Genomic DNA, 22,850 nt, shown 5'->3' with positions numbered 1-22,850 from the left:
AACTTGGTTTAGCTATCTCGTTATTTAAACTGAAGCATTGTTATTAATTTTGTAAAATTATTACTGGCATTTATAAACAGCGAAATTTTCCTTTCGTTTCGCTTTGCCTCTAAATAAATTTACACCAGATTTAAATCTGAAAACTTGGCCTAGTTTTGAACTAACGTGTAGTGTAAATCGTGATGAACTTTGCATGGCACGCGGCTTCCTCAATTTGACGACTTTAAATTTTCCTCTAAATAAATTTTTATTTCAGTCCCGCATGAAAATTATGCCATTTTTAAAGCATGTGTAGCCCACATGGTAACCATTCTCGTGACAGATTTTAAGTCACTTCCAAATTTTGATTACATTACCTTTGAAAACAGGGACCTCATTTCAATAACATGTGCATAAACTACAGTAATAATTTTCATACAAATTACATTTTAACTCACTATCAATGGTATAAAAATGCTTCTATCACAGCTCAGCATCAACTTTCCAGAAGATGATATCACCGGCGCCTTCCCCATTTTGACGACTTCACGAAATCACAAACACGACATTCCACTGCGCGATCGCACAAGTTACTACAGCACCGATGCAACAGATAGCGCCATCACACGACAGGCAGGATACCTGAACTACCCTATCCGATTCAAGGGTCGTGGACAGCTAACGACTCGCATATGCACAAGCTTGTTCTTTGGCATAAACTTGTGTGTAATGAAGTAACCATGGCGTATTTATGGGTTCCTGCTATCATGTCCTAAGACAAGGAACTCAGAAAAATGTCTGGAAAGCTTTATTCGGGCCGAAATTATAATACGAAACAAGAATGTTAATCACCTGACAGTGAAATTCGCTAAAGAGATTATTAAATCCATGTTTATTAGCATCGATTTTCTCAAAATTAATACGCTATATAAAAACATTCACGATACTGTACTCTTTCGCTAGCAAATTGAACAATCAGTTCAACACGTTATTCAATCAGTTTCCTTTAGTCAGATTGCACGTTCTCGCGGTAGCTAGTATGAAAATGGCTGACAGCTGTCTTCTGGACGTCTGATAAAAGTTTGCCGATGTTTCCGAGATGCTTGCTGCCTCCGTCATCAGGAAGATTAGTAAACTTCTACCAGACTACACAACGCTCAGTTTGTCAGAGAAATTTCGAAAAATTATTTACCATCACAAACCCTTACTATTCTATGTCAAATGGACATCTTAACAGCACATTAGTATCTGCAAGTCCATAATCAAAATTACAAACAGAGATAGCTCATGTCCTTTGACCCTTTTAACATGACTACATGTACCACATGCTTCAACATTCAATAAATCTGATTTTTTTTCTCTAAATGTACTTACAGGTTTCAGAATGAGTAGCTAATATCTTCATGCATACATAAATGTTCCCATCAAAGGGTTAAGGTTACTTACAGAGTAATGGTCAGGAAATAGAGGATGTCAAAATGAGGGCTGGGAAAAGTGGAGAAATCAGGAACCAATGCCTCACACATGGAAGAACTGCTCTTGTCAACAAGCGTGTAACCTAAAAGACAAATGTGAATATTAACAGTATGTATAGCAGTACAGAGTATCCCATTTAACAAGGAACCTGCCACTAAAGCATTCTGCAACAACAGAGAGTGAACTACCAAATAATAACAGCCACATAGCCATCATATTCTGGTAGGTGGGTTCTGAGTTAAATGGGACACCCAGTAATAGCGATCACAAACAAGAGAATCAAAAACATTATCTCATAAGCCCACATGGTAGAAACTCAACACCCAACACAAAAAAGGGTGTTATACAATGGAAAGATGGATATCTCATCTGTGATTCTCCAGCTGTTTTAGGAGAACGGGTTAATCTCATCAATCACAATCACTACCAAGAGTACAAAATTATTTTATTTGTAAAACTCTGAATCTGATAATTAGATGACTTACAACAAAAGAACTGAAAGACCAATAAAATGTGAAAACCCAATAAAAATACTTGTTCAGTTACAAAAATATATACATTCTTAAAAGGTATACTTCCTACAAGTGGAATGATTAAGATCAATATTTTTAGAATATTCCCTGCTTATACATCACATGTATGCAGAGATTCTACATCAACACATTAAATATGGTTGACATACAGTATTCTTGAATTATCAGATTACTGTTACCATATCTATTATGTGTGCGCACACATTTATTGCTATATGTCTAAAAACACAATTAGAACACTGTCAACGAACAACTCTGCTCATAATATTCAATGAATGGACGGCCATAATGTATTTTAATACCCTTCCTTCTTGGAATAAGGCACACAAAAGTACACATCAAAATATCACACACTGCTAACATATGTAAGTATAAATACTACATAAAATATACTCGAGTTGAGTGTATTCCTCGTGGAACACAATACACAAATCAAACACATTAGTGCAAAATACAACCCGGAATACAAAGCTGTCGAATAATTTCATTACATGCTCCTCAATTTGTTATTATGGTCCAAATTACATCTTCTTTTCCCCTTGAAGTCTATAGACACAAACAATTTTTGGATGCAATTTTAAGTAGGTATTATGACAGAAAAAGAAGTTCTACAAAGCCTATTAATTGACAGTATAACTTAGAAGTATTTTGCCATAAATCAGAGTCTGTCCAAAACAAGTGAAAATGGCATATAACTATGCCACCGACAACTCCATGAGGCCAGAGCCAGGATAAGCACAACACACCAGGTCATGCAAATAAAACAGCACATTAAAGAAATAATATAAGGTATATGACAATTTTATAGCAGATCAGTTGGTTAACTTATCCTCCTCATTCACGCAGGTGTGGGTTGTCACTTCATTGACCAATTTCCATTCAAATCTCTTTGTACAACCTATTCTCTTGCATTTGTTCTTTTGTCATTCCTCTTCTCTCACCCTCCACTTGGGCTTGTCATTTTCTTCACCTCAACTTTACTTTCACGCCTAAACTGCCCTCAGCAATGATGTTATTTTCCATCCATACATTATGGTTATGGTTTATTTTCATATATGAATTAATTTCTCTATACATCTTTCTCCAGTCCTCTTACTGTGTTAATTCCCACTATATAGTAATTGTTTATTAAAATTATGCTCCATAATTAAGCAGAGGACAACTTTATCTTCTCATAACCTTGATCTATGTCAGCTGCCTGCTGTCTTAAGTGTCTCTTGGAGCACATTCATGTTTCAGCCAGACTATGGCATTAACTGTTAAGACATATGTCACTCAGCATGATGCATGGAAGGCCAGATGGATCACATGCAAGTAGCAATGCAAACTAAAATAAGGAGAATAATGCCTTCTGCGCGCAGATACTTGTCTCAGCTCTGTGATTGTCCTTTATACTTTGTGCTTATTATGTGGATGGTTCACTATATTAAGTTGACTTTATTATGTGGTAACGTCGTGTCCTCAACCTTTCTTGACTTTTTTCTAAAGTTGCGGCTGTTAATATTCTGTTTGCTTTAAGCTGCTTCATTTTTGTACATCATTAGGGACATAAAAGGAAGAAATTTACATAGTAGAAGTTTGAAAATTACAACCATTATAAATATTTATGACTTGTGAATTCAGTCACCGCTGCAATAAACATAGTATTGACTCTCGCTCATTCACTGATGTATAAAAATTATTGTATTTTAATGTTATTACACATGACTTAGGAAATGGTGAATGACTGCAAAACTAATACTGAAAAACAGTACAAGACATAGCTTAAAAACTCAAAGAGTTGTCTGGAAAATCATGTTCTTAAATTGTTTGCTATAATTTTGAGACAGACCATTTTGCAGACACAATCTACTGATAAAGGGAAACAAAGATGGCCATTAATCAAAAAGTTATTTTATATATATATATATATATAATTAAGAAACTTTCCTAAATTCATAAAACATCAATAAAAGTTATAAAATATTATTTCATTAAAATAGTAATATCCTCATACAATTTTCTGTACCTGCCGAACAGAATTAGTTATGTGAGAATTATTTCATCTCTCAGTATAGTTACTTTTGTTAATTATTGGAGTTATGATAAAATAATATTGGAATTCTTCCCAGTTTAGCTGCCTCTTGAAATAATACTTTCCAAATAAGCAATATATGTAACAAATCTTACCATTCATATTTCTACAACCTACAGTAAAGTCTGAAACATACTATACTATATTTCCTCATGTATAAGACACATCAGCATGTAACATGCAAAATGGTTGGGGGGGGGGGGGGGGGGGGGGGGCAAAGACCTCATTTGCATCGTTACTTCCTGATGGAAAAACAGACACAATGCAATTTTTAGTTCCATTTTCAAGGAAATTATTTTGTTTTTGGTGTATTTATTACAGCATCAAGACTGTAATATTACTGTTAAAACAAAATTTCATATAAATTTCAAGTGCACCATGCATAAAGAGCAAGGTAATGGAGGTAAATTTACAACATAAAAATGTAAAAATATCCTCAGCACCACATACTCTTCATATAACACATTATAAAAATTACAACTGCAGTTACGTAAGCAGTTAAACCTAGTAAAGATGATTGCAAGCATATAAAATGTTCCCAGTAATTTGAGATAACAGTTAACAATATGTGTATAATTTTACTATAAATGGGCTCAGTAGTAATACATGTAATAGATAACATACACATGGCAGAAAATGGGAGATTCATGTATAAATTTACAGAAAATTCAATTCTTGACCTAATCTTAAATAGGCCATTTTTCGAGGTTCCCAAGACTCGCTGAATTCAACAGACACTAAAAACAAACTTTCTGACATGGTCTATAATACTGAAAATATCATTTAGAAGAGGAGTGTGCAGAAGGGAACTATTATAATGGCTTTTCTAACCAATCTTTATGGGGAGGTGACTTGTTACATCTTATACACATAGTGATCAAACAGAAGTTGAAATTCAGTATCCAGAAGCACATAATGCTGTTGAGTATTAATATTTTCCTGTCCAAGTCTATCAGCCACACCCCATCTTCTATATACTTCTGGAAATAAACTCTTATATTAGATCTACAGCATGATACAAATTACTCAAAAAAATATTTAAGACAGCCACTTCTGAAAGAATGCTATAAAACCTAGAGACCCCATCATAACAAACAAGCATGTCTGTACTGAAGATGAGCCATTACAGCCATCTTCTGAACAATAACACTCCTCCCAATATATTCCATTGTCATAAACACCCCAATTGCACACTCCAGTTACTCCTGTATCAGCAACAGATGCACAACGTCTTATAACTTGTCTCCATCTTCCATCCCCTGAAATTAAACCATATAGTTTGTTCAATGTTTACAGCCCATTATAAACAAGCTGCAGAACCCTCAGGAACTTCTATTTCTATGCAGAAATTATGCTAACTCTGTTGGATTAAGGAAATCCAGGAGACTAAAAATGTTCTGTCATCATTTATATCAATCTGTGAATCCTGCATTTTGTTATCAGCAAACTTACATATAAAACCCTTTGGACCTTGCTGAGTTATCTTCATGCAGAAAGATCCAGGAGTGTATGACTCATCACTGTTGCATTCAATGGCAATGTGACGACTTTTATCAAATTTCTTATATGCTCCACAACTATCTTCTCCTTTATGATCCTGCCCTGAAGAACACTGGTAACACTGAATAGCTTCACCTGCAACAAATGTCCAATGAACTCCCATGTTGAGAGTACTCTTACCTTTGACATTTAAACACTTTCCCAGCTGTGTGAATTAAAGTGTTGTTTTGGAGCTACGCAAAAACATATTCATGAAAGTCCGTGCCCTAATAATAGAAGTTACATGCAAAACATAATGTGAATATAGGTTATTTGTTGCACATTCGCGATGGGCTACTTCATTATGTCTAAATTAATCAAACACATGACTTACCTAACGACACCAGGCACAAGAGTAGGGCTATTACACTGAATACTGAACCAAAATTAACGTTATAATCCATTTCATTCAGGTTAACATAGTACTTTCCTTCACCAAGCTACACCCTTCCGTTCCCTTCCTTCAAACAAAACTAGCACAAATAGTACCAACATACGGCACTGTAGGCAGGTATGGCGAATATTGGCTGGCCAGTGAGCCTGAGATTCACTAATACAAATAACCGTTGTGAACAGGTGTTAAGCCTAATTTCAAAGCATTAACCAGCTCTCTAACATTTGTACAATTTAATTCTTACTTGTATAAAAATACTCAAGGTTTCATCATACACGTATTATGAAGTGGGTGGGGCACATAGTGAACGGGATATGGTTACATTTCTTTACCAATTTGTACACAGTACACGACTAACTCCCTGGTAGCAGAACCCAGAAGTCCAACACCAGCGCCAGCCACCGGACACGATCCTGAGCCAACTCCATCCATTTTCCATCCTCACAGCCAACCTTCCGAAGATCCATCTTGATATTGTCCTCCCATCTCCTTGGGCTGCCCAGTGGTCGTTATCCAGGATTTCCCACCAAAATTCTGTATGCGCCCCTTGCCCCCCCAATGCGTACATGTCCAGCCCATCAGAGCCCCCTCTTTTTCACTACCCTCACTATGCTAAGTGACCTGTACAATTCACACTGATCCATGGTATGCAATATTCTAAATGTCCCACTTATATTTCTTCCTTCCTAGGTCCAAATATCTTCCTAACAAATATAATAAATTCTAGTAAACATGTAGGCCTTTGGTGGGGTACTTCTCAGTCACTATTATTATTAACTTGTGTTGCTATTGGCTTAGCTAATGATATACACGTATTCATTGTTAAACAAAATTGTGTAGACTTTGCCATCATATATTTTCATAATGTTTATGTCACGATGACACTGCCAGAAATGGAGTCTGATTCTGCATTGGCTTCATGTTTGGACTCGTAATAATATTTGGCATTAGCTTCTTACATTGGTTGTAAGCACATCTGACCAGACATCCCATTATGCATTTGAAACTGCAGAACTGCAGCTCTTGGGGTAGTTTGTCGATACAACATAAGCAGTGCACCACAAAGGAAGTCACTTCCACATCATTCAGAAAGTTAATCCAAAAAGACAAACACACACCCTTAGATAACACTACCATGTTTGTTAGTGTGATGTGCTACATTAAAGCCAAAGTCATACACTTGCAACCAAAATTCATAGCCTTGTATGACTTAAGGTTCAACAAAATGTCTACCCAAATGGACATACTTGATGGTTCCCTACAGATCTCATGTCTTGACAAGTCCTTGGATCTTTGAAGAGGCCTATTAGGCACCCAGGTCTGGGCCTTTGTAGGCTTAGGTAGTGACAGCCCCCCCACCCCACTGTCATTGAGCCCCTGGTATTTCAGTTCTTCCTAGTTTTAGGTTTCCTTCTGGTGTTTACCAGAAAAGGTCTGCTTATGGAACAGTTGTCTTCTCAGCATCCTTGGTTGGCTGATACTGTCAGCTCCCCACGGTGGTATGCCAGAACTGCTAGCTCCCAATCCCCAGGTATGCTTGGAAAATGTGATTGAATTATAAATAAAATACACATTTTTAACATCCAAAATGGAAAATGTATTTGTGTAATGAATCAACCAAACTGAATACATTTTTTTTGTATACATATTTAGGTATGTTCTACACAACTTATATGAGTTTTACTGCACTCCACAGTGCCGTCAATTTTAAAAAAATATAACATTTTGCACCATTTGGTATATGGTACTGACAATCAAAGAACATGCACTAGCAAGAGCAATGAGGAATACTAGTTGTAAGTACTAATAAATGTATTTTGTATACGTGTTCTGTTTATTTACTGCATTTGTACATTTCAGATCTCCCTCTTATTTTCTATAGTAGAATTACTGAAATATAGCAACTGCTGACAAAATGCACAAACAACATAAACAACCAAGTATAAGTAATAAAATGCAGTAGTAGACATCAGTATCTTATTGTTGTCTCACAAACAGAATATCACCACTTTAATATGTAAGTGAAGAAGATGCATAGATGCATGACTGTAGATATACATGTATTCATGTTCTGCTGCACCTTTTGTACCTGCCACCAAACGATTTTTACACCCTCCACCACACGGCTTTAAGCCGCCAGTACAGCATTCCTAACTTTGCTATGCTGCACATTCTGAGATGTCTTCATTTGCCTGGGCTCTGCTGTTCATGTTGTAATGCTGTATGATTTTTCTGTAGCTTTGAAGCATATATTCTGGTGATAGCTGCTACAGTCCTGGGTCATTATGTGAACTGGACTGTCCATTTCTCAAAAATGTGCTTTGTGAACCTCACAAAGTTATATGCTCCCTATTCATAAAACTACATGAACTATAGCAATTTCCTTAATAAATACCAGATTCAACAGAATACATATCTTCTCAAGTATAAACATTGAAGTTGAAATACATTTTTATCTAAATACAAACTGAAAATCAAAATATTATAGTAGAATCAAAAACAAAGTGAGTACATACTGTTTACAATACTGAAAAAAATAATATAAAATGAGTTCAGAAAATATTCATATAAAACATCCTATATGCAACATACATCACACACATGTGAAGTTTTGTAAACAGATTGTGGGAAACATGATCACAATGGAATTTGCTTCCAAGGCTAACGTAATGCAACACCTGGATTATTTCCAGTGTAGAAGAAATTAGTATTAGCATAACCACACTATAGCAAATTATTATGCATTCCTAACTGTCCGTTAATAAGTCACTATGACTATTACAGAATTTCTATACATGCCATCACAGTCTTCCTGAATCTCAACAAAATTTCAGGCCCATGTATTTGATGTAATATCCTGGTACAGTCTTTAGACTAAATTTATTAATTAGCATGAATATGTGATGAAAATATCTATAGCTTCTTACATCAGCACAAAGACATAATTGCAATGTTCATGATCAAACAAAAATAGATCATTTTTAGGGCAAACATACTATAACTAAAAACACGGCATTATATATATATACATAAAAAAACACAAACACTTTTCAGCGCTGAAGTTACATGCCTATTTGTATAGCTTAACACTCACAGACATCCACAATATCCCTAAAGGGATACTTAATCCAATTATAATGAATATCAGTGCAAAGGTATATAAAAATATACGAAAATATGATGAAATGTGAGATTTACTGGTAACATGAGATCCTAGTAGAATGTGGATAATGGCTTTTCTGCACAAGTACATTGAATTATAAGCCATTTGGACGAATTTACACAGCAAGTTTAATATTAATGCAACCCACAAAGGGCATATCTTTAATGCACCAATGGTGAATTTATCACAGTGAATCATTCACTGGATAGTTTTCTCACTATTTAGGGTGCAAATATTTCATTAGCAATGCCCTCAGAATAGAGCACGCCTTTATGTATGCAAGCATTTTTCATAGTGAATCTATGTCATTCAACAAACAAATATTCCAACTATAAAAATGTAAAACGATTTATGAACAGCTGTACAAATTTCACTGATAAATACTAAATGCATCTACATCTAACCAGAATAATCTATATTAACATACACATCTTATAAAATACTGAACAAAAGTGTCATGAAACCCCAATTTAATGTTCTCCAACTGAATAAATTCTGAACACATTACAGGAAACATTGTTCAATGAACCAAAAATGAACTTACATAATATAAATTATAACAAGCTTAGATTACTGTCAACTACTTTCAGAAGTCTGAAGGGAGGATGACGTAAGATGATTCTTCAGTTTAATTATTTCAGAAATGTTTTTTATCATAAAATTTTCAGGATAACTCAAAAGGGTCAAGTATTTTGTATCAGATCTATATTATGACTTAACTCAGCCAATTGCTTTCAAAGATTTGTACTCTTACAAACTTTAAGTTCAGTTACTTATTATTAAGTTATTAAATATTACTTACGTGGGATTAAAAGAAACATCAGTCAACAGAAACTTACCAGAGCACTATTAAATCAACTGATAACATTACAAGTGAATAGTTTGTGACATAAAGATTAGTAATATGACATCAGCAAACTATCAACAAGCAGAAAAGTAAAATATCATAAACTATGGAAATACCTGTACATGCAGAATTACTGCACAAAAGAAATGGACAAATGACCGGCACATTGATCAAATGTATCATATTAACCACAAGAAACCAGGTTCAGACTCAATTCACATGTTAAAAAAATAAACGAGGTAGCAGAATAGCATAGAAACAGCAAACTTAGAAAAATATGAAACAGTCCTGTGGGGTTTCAAACAAGGTCTTAACAAAACAAGACAGAAATATGGGCCAACACAAACTGGAGTTTCAATATTACCAAGAAATGTGATTTTCATACCGTTTTCTCAGCCACTATACGTAAATTAAATGGAACTGATATTCAAGTTTTATCCAGTTACACCATTGCAGGAAGGATGGTTCCCAACTTATGACACCACTTTGAGCACATTAGGTAGCTGCCATGCCACTGTACTCAGGAACAAGGTAAGGCACAATGATGCTGTCCAACCTGAAGCTGAATTACAGCCATCTTTTGCTTTACAAGTGCAGTACTCCATAAATATATTATAAGTCCCAGTTCGCATTAAGCAGAATCGTTCATCTCCTTCTATCCCTGGTTCACCCACATATGCACAACTTCGAAAATATCGCCACTCTCCATTTACTGAAATAAATGAATGTTATATTAACATTAATAATACCGATTTCTGTCTTCTGGGTTGTATGACCTCTGTAACGTTGGTAAACATCGACCAGACTACACAGTGCAACAACCCAGAAGACAGAAATCTTCACACTCACATCTGTGAAAACCTCAAATCTTACATCAATAATGCCATGAGACTGTCAATACAAGTCAGTCCCAGTCTTATACTTTACTCCAACCAACACATTATGACTAACCAAGCAATATGCAATATAAGGAGCCAACATTATTTTCAGGTTAACTTGTGGTGTCTCTCTTTGTGATACGTTTTACACTTTATGTCTACCATTATTACACCTACATTTATTTTGTTATGTTTAGTGAAGAGAAAGGCAATTAATAAATATTTGAAGCATGTAAATAGTAATCATGGTTCCCGTAATCTGCAAATGTCGTAAGTCCTTACTGCAGACCTAAAGTGACATAGTTAAGAGTTTTCATAAAGCTAAATAAAGAAAGGTACCCTGTTAGACATACCTTTCTGGCGTATTTTTCTGCACATCTCTGGTCTTACTCCAGGGAGGTGTGGTAATTCTGGTTCCTGCCGACAGTCACTAATAGGGACTGTTGAGTTGTCAAATGGGTCTGCACACTTTGGATCAGAGTCTGAGCGGCACACCCAACATTTGATACAAAAACCTGACAAATTAAAATTATCAGAACTGAAGTTAACCTGCAGATTATTAAATATGTCGAAGTAATGTGATCTAGCAATACCCAACCTAAGCTACTGATGGAGAGAGGCAAATAAGAGACCAAAAAGCTGGTTTATAATTATCTGAACTCATTAATGTACTCTCAGAGGATGAGAATTTTTTATATCTTTCACATCTTATTTCCGGAATTGCATGGATATTTCATGAATGAAAAAATTTTGAAGATCAGACTATAGACAGGTAAAATGTACAATATTTCATGTTTGGTCTTTCACAAATAAAACCATTAAACTTTATGCTTTGAGTTAAAATGTGTGAAAGTAATTATGTAGTTAATTAAATGCAATGTCTTTACTTACGTGTTTCACAAAAACAAAGAACCCAGGACATTGATGAATTCATAGATAATGCAAAGGAATGATGAATATATCATACAGAAAACTCATTACTCATATACCATGACTTTCTAATCACTTGTTGATGCCTACCACTTTAACAACCGATATTGTATCATCAATTACACAAGTATTAGAGTTCCGCAACGTAAACTCTAACATGATCATAACCTCAGAAAACGATGACAAAACTTTCGTGATCTGAAAGTGGAAAAGTGGCATAAATCGGTCCACAATGAATGTAAATTAACAAAGCTGGCAGTTTATGAAACAAAAAACATGAATTGTGTTTACTACATCTTAGCTGCAATTAATTCCACATCGACACTCCTTAATGCTATGTAACACACCTTAGATGTACAAACTAATACCCTACTTACCTTCTTCTACTGAGAATAACAATACAACTATAACAGTAAGTAACAAAAGGCACAACTTTCCTGCCATTATTTATGGACTAAAAATAAAGTGTTTTGCAAAGGCAATATTCTACATTCACAGTTCAAAAGCTTCTTCCATTACGTGACCCGATCACGTGACTACGACGCCCATGTACTGTGCCGCACCCTAAGGTTATAGACTCGCTTTGTGAGTTCAAAAGATGGAAAGAGGTTATGTTCTTGTCACGTTATAAAAGTAACTGTTCTTGAAATTAAAGCCCTTTAAAATTTTGTGTTACACATAATTTACTAAGAAATGTTACATGATTTAGCTTGGGCATACATACTGCACATTTTATACAGTATTTGGATGAAGTACAATTTTAATGAATAATGAGGAGTCCTGTCTGTCTGCATGTTTTGTCTGAAGTACAAAATGAATTACAATTAATTTGGTGTTTGATGTAGTATACTAAAACGTCAGATACGTTATATTTTTTGCTGTATGCAACTCCTTACCTCGCCTGTAGCTTAGACTGAATGTTTATGAAATTCAACAAAAAAGACTAATTATACAAACATTTGGACATGATATAAATTTTAGACCCACCCTTTCATTTGAAAAAACGTTTCTGTATGGTGTTCTGTTTATAGTTATAGAAATAAAATAAACAATGTCTATGCAATTTCCATGCGTGTTGTTCTCTGGATTTGTTAGGAGAAAGCGTGGCTGTGCTGTGTGATATCTACAATTTTTATTGACTTTGCAACATTCAAATCATATATGCAGTAAATAAATCAGTGAATTACAAGAAGGTGTAATGAACATATGTATGAAATATGTGCAGCCTTTTTCAATTGGAATAGACATTTTTTTGTTTGTTTGTTCTGAAATTGGTGATGCATTTTACAAGCCACACTTTTTGTAGTTCCACATCTGGTTTACTGAGAACCAATTGCACCTAGTTATATAATGTTGTATATAACTATATGCATGAAATTCGGACAATGACTGCATGTTTCTTTGATTGACATCTCGTCTACCCCAATTTTTTTGTGAAATTAGAAACACACAAGTATATAATATAAATTCAAGGAAGAGCACAGAAACATTTTAAAATATTTTATTTCAGTATTACATAATTGTCCTTACATTACTGCTTCTATAATACATAAGTTTACTACAGATCCAGTAGGATAAAATTAAGAGAAAAGTTTTAAAAAAGCATTTTCTAACCTACAAATGGACGGACACATGATAAAAATGAAGTCATGGAAACCACTTCTTTCAAAACTCAGTGGCTTACACCAAGTTGCATATGATCATTATTCTAACTCAATGTACAGTGATGTTTATACAGTAATCTTAGCAACTTTTTTTATTAAGTTACTCTCCTTAAAAACAGCTCAGAAGTTATGAAAATGTATACATTTTCTTCAAGTAACAAAATAGAATGTATAATTTAATTAAGAATACAAATGATAAGTAGGTTAATGTTCCTTGGTGAAAAATTGTTGACACTTTTCTTAAAAATTTCTAAAAGGTAATTTATTGAGTAAAGATGTCAGTCCCTAATATGTATTAACTCCCGATTTCAGTCTTGTAATTATGATTCTACTTGCATTAACTTTATTTCATGATCTCTGATTGTAGGATCACAGTGCATTTTTATGAGAAATTTATGTTACATGTTGCCATGAGTAATGTAAGTGGCAGGCACAAGACATCCCTAAGCAGTGGTGTGCCACTCCTGGTAATAGTATATACAGTACTTTTCTTGTAAAATATACCTATTTTATTGATTTAAATATTAAATTATTAGGATAATATACACTCAAAATTTTTGTTCAGCTGAAGACATATGTAGAAGTCTTTTATATGATTTTTTATTATCCTAACATGTGAGCAAGATTATTTCAGAATAAAGTTCTCATCTAAACTCTTAAAATTATGACACAAATCATGTCCATTTGAGGACTTATTTCAGCTTACACATAGTATTAAGTGAAGGTATGTTTTTGGTATCTGAAGTTGTACATTCTGGATTAGCATGGATTACTCTATGATACTTCTGTTTAAATTATGTCATGTTACACTATAAGCCTCCATTACCTATGTACCTTTTTATTTTAGTTTAATTTTTGTTTCAGGTTTTAAATTAGTTAGGTCAAGTGCAAAAATATAATTATTCTGTAATGTAATAGGAATAATTACAAGCATGTCTATCTGCCACAGTATTTTGTTTCTTACATCCAGTTTAAATCCATTTAATTGAGATCTAAAATACAGTCATAATCATATGAAGAGGTCTTTTCATGGTGAAAATTTACTCTGCCATCAGTAACTGTACTAGGAAATGGTTAATTGGTTTTAGAAAAATGCTATGATGTTAACTAACCAAAAGCCCTTTCATATAATTTATTTTAGATTATATACGTGTTTCACTAAACTCATAAACCCTTCCAACCTTATGGATAGTGTAACAGTCTTATTTACATTTTTTGTAAAGAAACCTAAACAAATAACCAATAAACAAACTTCTGTAAACACAACTGTAAATTTTCAAAAGAAGAAATACATATGAGTTTGTACAAATTCATATATATATATTAAAAATTGTACTCTAAGTTAATTTAGTTAAATTCTGTGCCCCTGTGAAGTGGGTACTATTATTATACCATATATCATTTGATCTGACTATTAAGAGGTCATTAGTATTAGAATTGTACCCAAACATTTTAATTTACAATATGTGTACAACAAATGTGTTACTGCAATTAAAATGTGAATATAAGGGAAGTCAGAGAAATTTAGCAGCAAGTGCCCACAAGAAGGTTGGTAGGAGTACCATCAAAGTGGCTGATGCAAATCTTTCTGCACTATTGCAGCCATCCTCAGCACATGTCTCACAGAACACATCTTTGACAGAGGTGTGGACAGATGATGGGGCGCATGCTGTTTCCTTATTCCACACACATGTCCTCTCAATCACCTCCTGTTCATTAGCTGAAACATGAAATGTCATAAAATAAAACATTGCTAGTTTCTTTCTGCATCATCAGCAGGTCCACTAATAAATTATCAGACAGCCACAGTCTGAAAAATCACTGACACACCCTAATTTACTAAAAGCTTTAAAATCATTTCATTTAATGTGTTTTTCTCTTTTCCAATAAATTTATTATATTCTTGGAAATGACCCAGGAGGTTGAAAATATGTAGGTTTCATCTATTTGGATCCTTTCTCTATCTTTAACTTGGTGGGGTTTGTACTAATCTGTATAAAACCCTAATAAAGTTAAGCACACCATGGAAGCATTTAGAAATGGAGAGAAAAACTCCACAGATCCATAATCCTGACACTACATGAAGGGGAGTAGTCAGTTTCACATTACAGCCACTTTTATTTCCTGTGGTCCATTACGAAGCTGGGTGATGCTCAGACATGGCGGTGAAGAGAATATTCCCATCACTCCAGCATGGAATCAAACCTCTGATAACTATGTAAGATTTGAGGTTTTCACAACGGTGAGTATGAAGATTTCCGTCTTCTGGGTTGTTGCGCTGTGTAGCATGGTCGATGTTAATCAACGTTTCAGAGGTCAAACTGCCTCCGTCATCAGGGCGACACAGCGGTGAGTATGAAGATTTCCGTCTTCTGGGTTGTTGCGCTGTGTAGTCTGGTCGATGCTATCACCCTGATGATGGAGGCAGTATGACCTCTGAAACGTTGGTTAGCATCGACCAGACTACACAGCGCAACCCAGAAGACGGAAATCTTCTCTGATAACTAGTCTGAAGTCCTTAACAAAATTTACGCAAAGAAACATTATCTTTCCAAAAGGAAGATACTGATCTAAGTCATAAGGAAGTCTCGTGGTATTTTCCACAGTGTGAATTCAAATGCATGAAAGGTACAACAATAATTACGTTTTCTGTTGTTATGTAAGAGCAGTGTAAGTTTATGTGTGTTGGCAGTGTGGGTGTAGGAAGGGGGGGGAACTACTAACTCCTCCTGGACTCCATTGTGACATGATGTCCTTGAACGTACTTGAGTGGAGGCGTAAACACTTAACCAAGACGTAGGGCTCTGTAAACCTTTACATTTGACTCATACATGAGCCATATTCTGAAGTACAGCCGTACAAATTAATGCAAAAGGTGTAAGGCTGACGAATTGTGTATGAATATGGCTGTTTATAATGTGATCCAATTCAATTTCGTAAGTTGAAGACTATCTTATAACATCGTATTCGAAAACACGAAAAGATGCTTTTCTGTTAGGTCTTCATCTGGTGAAAATCGTTCACTCTGTATTACAAATATGTGCGGTAGCCGCTAAAGAGACGTCGATTGGCCGTGTTCTGAGGCCTCTGGCCTTTCTGTCGCCTCAGCCGAGAAAGATGGCCCACGCACTAACGCTTCTGAAGTGCCCGGTTCGAATCACGGTCGGGACACTAGTTGTCTTTTCTGTTTTCGTTGTTTTCCGCTGTCTCTCCAGTCGAATGCCAGGGCAGTACCTTAATTCAATCAATGCAGAAGTTCTTAACATTCTTGACGGAATGGTTTAAAATTTATCGCATATAATTTGACTCGGACTTATTGTTTTTGTAGTGGAACAAATATTTTGCTTAAAATACCACTTTTGTTCGTATTATTTTCATACCAAACTCTGAATGCCTGTACAATTTCGTGTGTTTATACATGTGAGTAATGGAACCATGTCGACCACATAATTGTACTTACAGAGCTGTTTTAATTTTTTGCACACGGGGGTTGTGAGCCGATTATAAGTTTGGGGAGAACGGTCGCTGTCGCAGTCCCTCAAGTGGAAGAAGGTCTTGTTGAATGGATCCCCACAGTGCCGATCTGAGCTCGAAGCACACGACCAACACCTTAACCCGGCACCTGAAAAGAATATTACCTAACATGAAGCATCTTTATAGGTTACATTGAAACTCTTAAGAAACGCATTCCCAGTTCTCCATTCACAAATTTCTTTTGTACTTATGTCGAGCTGTCATGACAAATATATTATTTTTCGATAATTGTCTTTCTTACTCAGCAAAAAAATATGACTGAGTAATGAATAAAATACCCATTTATAACCTTCAAAAATAAAAAAATGTTTCTTCATAGCGAATAAACCAAAATTAATAAATATTACCCACATGAATTTTATGAATAAATCTTTACCATTAATTTAAAAAAGTAATTTCTTACGCCATTGATATTATTTTAGGAACTCGGCAAAATGTAACGAATTTGATTTAATTACATTTACCAAAAACTGCAAGAAAAAGTAGGCCCAGACTAATTATGAAAACTGGTCTCATAAAATATTCAATTTAGTATAATTTTCACAGGAATATTATTACTTCAATAGGAATGGCAATAAACGGTAATAAATTACTTGCCACCATCAACAGATAATTAATAAGAGTAACAAACCTGAATCACGAGTTTAAATACGAAAATATTATATTACAATAACATAATTCATGGTGATATCTATGTATTTGGCACTTGGGTTCTGCTACGACTGTTATAAAATCAACAGTGGTGAAAACGTTAGTGGTAACCAGACAGATTCATCGAAAAGTGTGCTGAAATAAACTAACTCATTCCAGTTCCAGCAATTTGCAGATTTGAAGTTAAAAACAATTACGGAGCTGAAGGTTGTATGCCTAGCGAATCTAATTGGCAGCATTCTGCAAGGCCATAGTTAGACCTCGTTTCAGGGAGAACACTGAATACACACGTTTGTTGAATGTCTAGGTATTGTTTGAATGTCTGGTTTTATACTTTGTAACGTCTTACAAGACCATGAAGTCAGAAATCTGACGTTCTCACGGCAGTTAAGATATGACGACACCTTTAAATCACATCTCAGTTTTATTGCGTAAATTAAGTTACCACGGAAATGTCTTATAATTTATGTATTGTCACGGAAGTTCGTCTGAACATCCGCGAGGTTTAATTACGTACAGTCTCACGCAAAGGGGATTCGAATGGCGCCCAGGACACAAATAAATTGCTCAGAGTCAGAGTGGGGAAGTCAAATTCGTTTAAATTTGTATGAAATTAGACTTCTCATTAGCACAAAATTCAATATGTAGGGTTATTTAGCGTGAATAAATTGAAAATATACACCCAAAATATTCCTTTTATACCACTGTTGACTTATATCACTTCAGCTGTGATCGGTTAAAATGTTTATGTATGTTCTTTGTCGACGTCTATAATTATACTAAACCGCACTATAATCCCAATTTAAGATTTGTCATGAGGTAGTCCTCTTTCTAGTTGCTCGGCAGTTGTATCTTATATGCATCTGAGCGAATATCACATTATCAAAAATATAACTACTAGATCGAGGTATTTCGTACACACTATAATCATTGTCATTCGGTGACAGGAAACACATTCCAGTTATTTATCCATCCGAAATGAAGGTTGTCCTTAAACCGTAACTATGTGAGGAAATGCGTCATAAATGTTTCCATACAGGGCACACGGAACATAAAAGGTTTTAATATGGAATTTACGTGATCATCATGCATACAACTCTATTATCTCTGACGAACTCTGCCTGAACAAACACTGTATGTGTGTGTGTGATAATTTAGCATCACAGCTTCAGTGCTGTTATAATTTCTACTGCTCTGTGGTGGTTCACCATTTTGGTGAAAGATTTACGAAGTAATGACTTCACTAAAAAAAATACTTTAGTACTTTGGATGCAATATTTTCGAGTTCCGTCCGCGACCATCCGTTTATTATGAGAACGTGGCTTGTACTATTGTTCAAGTACTAGTATTCAATAATAGTGCTCTATTTCTCACATTTAAATCTTATTCAAAACGATAGCCATGGTGTGGCAGGTCGGATGAAATTTTTAGGAAGTATAAAAACGTAAACCATTATTAGGGCGTGTTTTACTGATGAGAGCCCGAAAGGACGCACGCAAACACTAGCAGCAGAAACTAAAACTCGTGTTGAAACATTACTCGAGTAAACAGTCAAATATCTCATTAATGACAGATTTTGCTTAAAAAAACAAAGTGATTTCTGAACATGTTGATGCATTAGTAAGTAACACTTTTAAAAAAAATCCAAAAAATTATCCTCATTTTTTAACACAGATGCTCGCGACTTCATAAAGTGTGAATTTGATTCTCGGTCTTCGCGAAGTTCAAATCCCCTGCCTTAAGCGCTTTAGTTTGAGTGGAATGGGGATCTATCAGTGACGAAATGGGCAAAAAAAAAACGCTTGGCAATCACTAAAATGGCCAACTGATACCCCACAAACTAGAAAACCATCAAACGAGGATTGATGCCTACGTTTTGTTTCTGACTGTACTTATACGAGCAGGTGGGACGGTTTATTCCGTCCGGCAGCTGATGGAACTTTTCATCATTGTTTGTAAGACAGTGAATCATTAACAAGTACTTGGCCACTGTAAAACCAAGGACACTTGCTTCACTCGTCTGTCCGACTTTGTGGGTGTGGAAACTGATGACGTCATAGTACATAACATTTATGGGCTAGGTAGGTTATAAAGTATTTTTCCATGCATGTAGCACACTCCTCCAGAAAGGTCGGACATGACACAATCCGAAGTTGTATACGTAATTCTGCAAATATAAACATGATGAATTCCTTTTATAATACGGTTTCCTGAGTTTTGAGAAAGGTACGCTAATATTTCGTTCATTCTTCACCAGTTTTACGAGTAACCGTGCTTGAAATTCACAACGCAGAGCGCCACCAGCGAATCTAAATCGACACTAGAATTAAGGAAATACGGAGCTAAATATCGATACTTTAGAAACATACATATTTATGTTATTAATGCTCAGTGCATAGGTTCTCTATTATTTTACGTCTTGGGCAGAGATAGAGATAGAAACGAATAAACAAATGGACTGTCTGTATAATGACCAACACCCGATGAAGGAAGTAGATCCAGTTCCCGAAATGTCATACATCAAATACCAATTACCATTGTCCAAGATATTTTTATTAAATAACTTTTCTGTTATCAAAAACTGTTACATGCACCAATAATTTTCTCAACATTTTCCACACCTTGCTTTATTTTAAATAATCGGTTGGTAATATTCCCTTCGACATTAAACATGGAAGTTCGGAAGAATTTTGTATGTTTCATCGGTTGTGCTACTGAAGATACCTCTTGGTTTATTCGGTTATCCCATTGTCTACGTATTTCGAGTTATTAGACCACTGTATCTCCGAAATGTTCAAGTTATAAGCCTGTATTTAGGCCCATGTAACTATCTGAATGACTGATTTTTGTGATTATTCGACGATGTGTTTTACATTAGTACTTGCATATATCACAAAAGAATCAAATTACAAGATAATTATAAACGATGAATTAATAAAACATCGTTTGTGGTCTATATTAAGGCGTTTTCTTTGACGTCCTCTGTAAAACTAGGAAAATCCTCAGAATGACGGTCTCCGGTACGAGAACTAAACCCGAGACTTTCAAAATACAACTGAAAGTGCTAGCAACTTAACCCATATGTTTAGCAAGTACCTCTCTCTAAAACTGAATAATTTATATCAACAAGCATGAAGTTAACAGCATCAAAAATGCGCACTGAATGGTTTTCTTCATTACATACCAGTTTTATAGCTCAAGGCACAAAAACACGCTACATCATAGAAAAACAAGTAATAACAGACAGTGAAAGCAATAAAAGAAAAGAAAAACACAGGTGGATGAACGCTGAAGAAGAGGAATGAATGGGGAGAAAAAACACGAAAGGAAAATGTAAGATTAAAGAAGAGAATATAAATTTAAGGAAAACTGAAGAAAAATACGAAAATGTGGACAATAAACCAATAAAACAACATAAAATAAATGTAAAATAATAAACAGGTAAATAAGTCAATGTCATAAATAAATATATACATGTAACAAGCAAATACAAATAAAGAATATCTGACAGAAACAATAATTAGACGCGATTTCAAAATTGATTTAGAACGAGCAGTGCTGGTTCATAACTTGCCTGTTTGAATACTCAGGGCCAGTAGGCAGAAGACTGCAATATAAACGCACTGCATTGTGGACGCTGGCGGAACCTTTCAATGTTGAATGAATTCTTAGCACTGAAGAAGTCGTCTGACTCTCTGTGGCAGACGTGATGGTCAAAAGCAACATCGTACCTCTCCTCCACTACCGCTACCGCCCCCTTCCAGTGCGTGCCTCCTTCTGCAGGCAAGGACGCTCATTTTGTTATAAGCACAGGATGCTCCAGGAAAATATCGTATTTTGTTTATTTAAACGAAAAGGACAACGTAAGGACCTGCAGACCGGGTAAACTCGTCCGTGTCCCGGAGGCCCTCGGATCTAAACTTTGCCAGGAGACCGTCACAAAACTTCTGGGTAAATTGCGTAACAATTTCACGCTCTTCTAAAGTTACTTTTCTTTTTTATCTGTTCAGGATGTCTGCGTGGCAGCCATGGATAAACACTGACCAGGGAGCAATATCATATTGATTTCCTATTGGTGAATATTAGGGCAAGTACCTTTGAGTGGTTCGCCCCGTTGCGAGCGTAATCCTATTGAACTCATATTAAGACGCCGTCTTGTGGACGTGGACTAGCTCGTCACTTGCCTGTCCGTTTACTTCCGTTCCATAAAAATTCAACAGCAAAGAATGTGACAGAAATTTGTTTGCTGTTGTACATAAACCGACATACAAGTAAAACTTATCATTTGAAATAGGGTAATAGAGCAGTGTATGTTTCACGTAGACATTTTAGACGACTAATTATGGTGTGACAAATCACTTAGCATACCGACTCAGAACCTTCCTAGTGAGATGTGACGGGTAATTAGCACTAGATGATGAACACAGAGCTCTGCTTGCTAATGCTCATGACGCATCGTTACAGAGCGACATTCTGAATGTCATGTCACTGGAAACACATCTTCATGATACGGTCGATGCTAAAATTGTTTGCAATATAATTAATTCTTCCAAACACAAGATACATCAAAATGTGATATTATGTAGTAATATTTACATTTTCTTGGTTCAAATAAATTAACTCCATGAATCATGAGTCGTACTTCACAAGGTAATAGTAGCTCATATGACGTTTGGCAAACAAAGACCCGAATTTTGAAACCGACTCGGATCTCTGTTTATGAAAGTAAACCTGGTAAATGCTTGGTCTACCGATGACTTCAACGACGGTCTGTGCTGAAAACGGAGTTCAATCTTAAGGTCACTTATATTAACACAGAGGTCACATTTGTTGACCCCGATGTGGTCTCTTCAGCTGCAAGAAACAAGAGCAATATTTCTGTAGCAACCGCTTGCGACCCTTCACTAAAGAAAAGAACAATTATCATCCCACTGCCCTGGCTGGTATTAAGTTACGCTGAAATTGCGCTCCGGGGATAATGCAGAAAGAGGTACACTCAACAAAGTGAGTGAAAAGGTTATTTATTCTTTGTACAAGGGATTAAGAGAATAATCTCAGTTAAGTATGAGTGATGGCTACAGTCCACTCAGTGGCATCGATTATATGGTATTGTCCCATACAAGAATCACGAAGGTGAACTAAATAATATTTAAAAATTCAGTTCTTACCTCAAAGAAAACGTGTCATA

The 22,850-nt window shown here is 35.4% G+C and overlaps 3 protein-coding genes and 1 long non-coding RNA gene across 4 annotated transcripts in view; all 4 read right to left on the bottom strand.

The window, feature by feature from the left end:
* LOC110831063 (uncharacterized) overlaps positions 1 to 537 on the bottom strand; it is a 46,706-nt gene extending 46,169 nt beyond the window's left edge. Inside the window, exon 1 of the long non-coding RNA XR_002543466.2 lies at positions 438 to 537. This is a non-coding gene — a long non-coding RNA (uncharacterized LOC110831063). The remainder of the gene's footprint in view (positions 1 to 437) is intronic.
* A 1,346-nt stretch (positions 538 to 1,883) lies between these two features.
* On the bottom strand, positions 1,884 to 6,108 carry LOC110831089 (UPAR/Ly6 domain-containing protein crok). The gene is made up of 3 exons (XM_022066698.2): positions 5,936 to 6,108; positions 5,515 to 5,697; positions 1,884 to 5,321 (listed from the first exon to the last, which is right to left on the bottom strand). Exons 1-3 carry the CDS (start codon positions 6,003 to 6,005, stop codon positions 5,101 to 5,103), a joined length of 474 nt encoding a protein of 157 aa, XP_021922390.1. The 5' UTR covers positions 6,006 to 6,108; the 3' UTR covers positions 1,884 to 5,100.
* Positions 6,109 to 7,568: 1,460 nt separating this feature from the next.
* LOC110831083 (UPAR/Ly6 domain-containing protein crok) lies at positions 7,569 to 12,360 on the bottom strand. The gene is made up of 3 exons (XM_022066687.2): positions 12,191 to 12,360; positions 11,237 to 11,398; positions 7,569 to 10,717 (listed from the first exon to the last, which is right to left on the bottom strand). Exons 1-3 carry the CDS (start codon positions 12,255 to 12,257, stop codon positions 10,479 to 10,481), a joined length of 468 nt encoding a protein of 155 aa, XP_021922379.1. The 5' UTR covers positions 12,258 to 12,360; the 3' UTR covers positions 7,569 to 10,478.
* Positions 12,361 to 13,298: 938 nt separating this feature from the next.
* On the bottom strand, positions 13,299 to 21,394 carry LOC110831084 (UPAR/Ly6 domain-containing protein crok). The gene is made up of 3 exons (XM_022066689.2): positions 21,237 to 21,394; positions 16,938 to 17,099; positions 13,299 to 15,197 (listed from the first exon to the last, which is right to left on the bottom strand). The coding sequence occupies exons 1-3, from the start codon at positions 21,289 to 21,291 to the stop codon at positions 14,992 to 14,994; spliced, it is 423 nt and encodes a 140-aa protein (XP_021922381.1). The 5' UTR covers positions 21,292 to 21,394; the 3' UTR covers positions 13,299 to 14,991.
* Positions 21,395 to 22,850: the final 1,456 nt, after the last annotated feature.

This window comes from Zootermopsis nevadensis, unplaced genomic scaffold (assembly GCF_977971745.1).
Source record: "Zootermopsis nevadensis isolate Lab colony 2312 unplaced genomic scaffold, Znev_1.0 Znev_ptg000030l, whole genome shotgun sequence".
Classification (NCBI taxonomy): domain Eukaryota; kingdom Metazoa; phylum Arthropoda; class Insecta; order Blattodea; family Termopsidae; genus Zootermopsis; species Zootermopsis nevadensis.
The sequence above is the reverse complement of the archived record's forward strand: the minus strand, read 5'-3'. Positions and strand labels throughout refer to the sequence as shown.

Bases quoted from the DNA above. Each gene is read 5' to 3' on its own strand.
- LOC110831089 (XM_022066698.2), bottom strand. From the start codon at position 6,005: ATGGATTATAACGTTAATTTTGGTTCAGTATTCAGTGTAATAGCCCTA. The intron at 5,698-5,935 runs GTAAGTCATGTG...CATTTGTTGCAG, and splicing joins CTTGTGCCTGGTGTCGTTAG to GTGAAGCTATTCAGTGTTAC. The intron at 5,322-5,514 runs GTAAGTTTGCTG...GTTTAATTTCAG, and splicing joins AGGTCCAAAGGGTTTTATAT to GGGATGGAAGATGGAGACAA.
- LOC110831083 (XM_022066687.2), bottom strand. From the start codon at position 12,257: ATGGCAGGAAAGTTGTGCCTTTTGTTACTTACTGTTATAGTTGTATTG. The intron at 11,399-12,190 runs GTAAGTAGGGTA...TTAATTTGTCAG, and splicing joins GTTATTCTCAGTAGAAGAAG to GTTTTTGTATCAAATGTTGG. The intron at 10,718-11,236 runs GTATGTCTAACA...CATTTATTTCAG, and splicing joins CAGAAAAATACGCCAGAAAG to TAAATGGAGAGTGGCGATAT.
- LOC110831084 (XM_022066689.2), bottom strand. From the start codon at position 21,291: ATGCAGTGCGTTTATATTGCAGTCTTCTGCCTACTGGCCCTGAGTATT. The intron at 17,100-21,236 runs GCAAGTTATGAA...TATTCTTTTCAG, and splicing joins GGCCCTGAGTATTCAAACAG to GTGCCGGGTTAAGGTGTTGG. The intron at 15,198-16,937 runs GTAAGTACAATT...TTCATGTTTCAG, and splicing joins CAAAAAATTAAAACAGCTCT to CTAATGAACAGGAGGTGATT.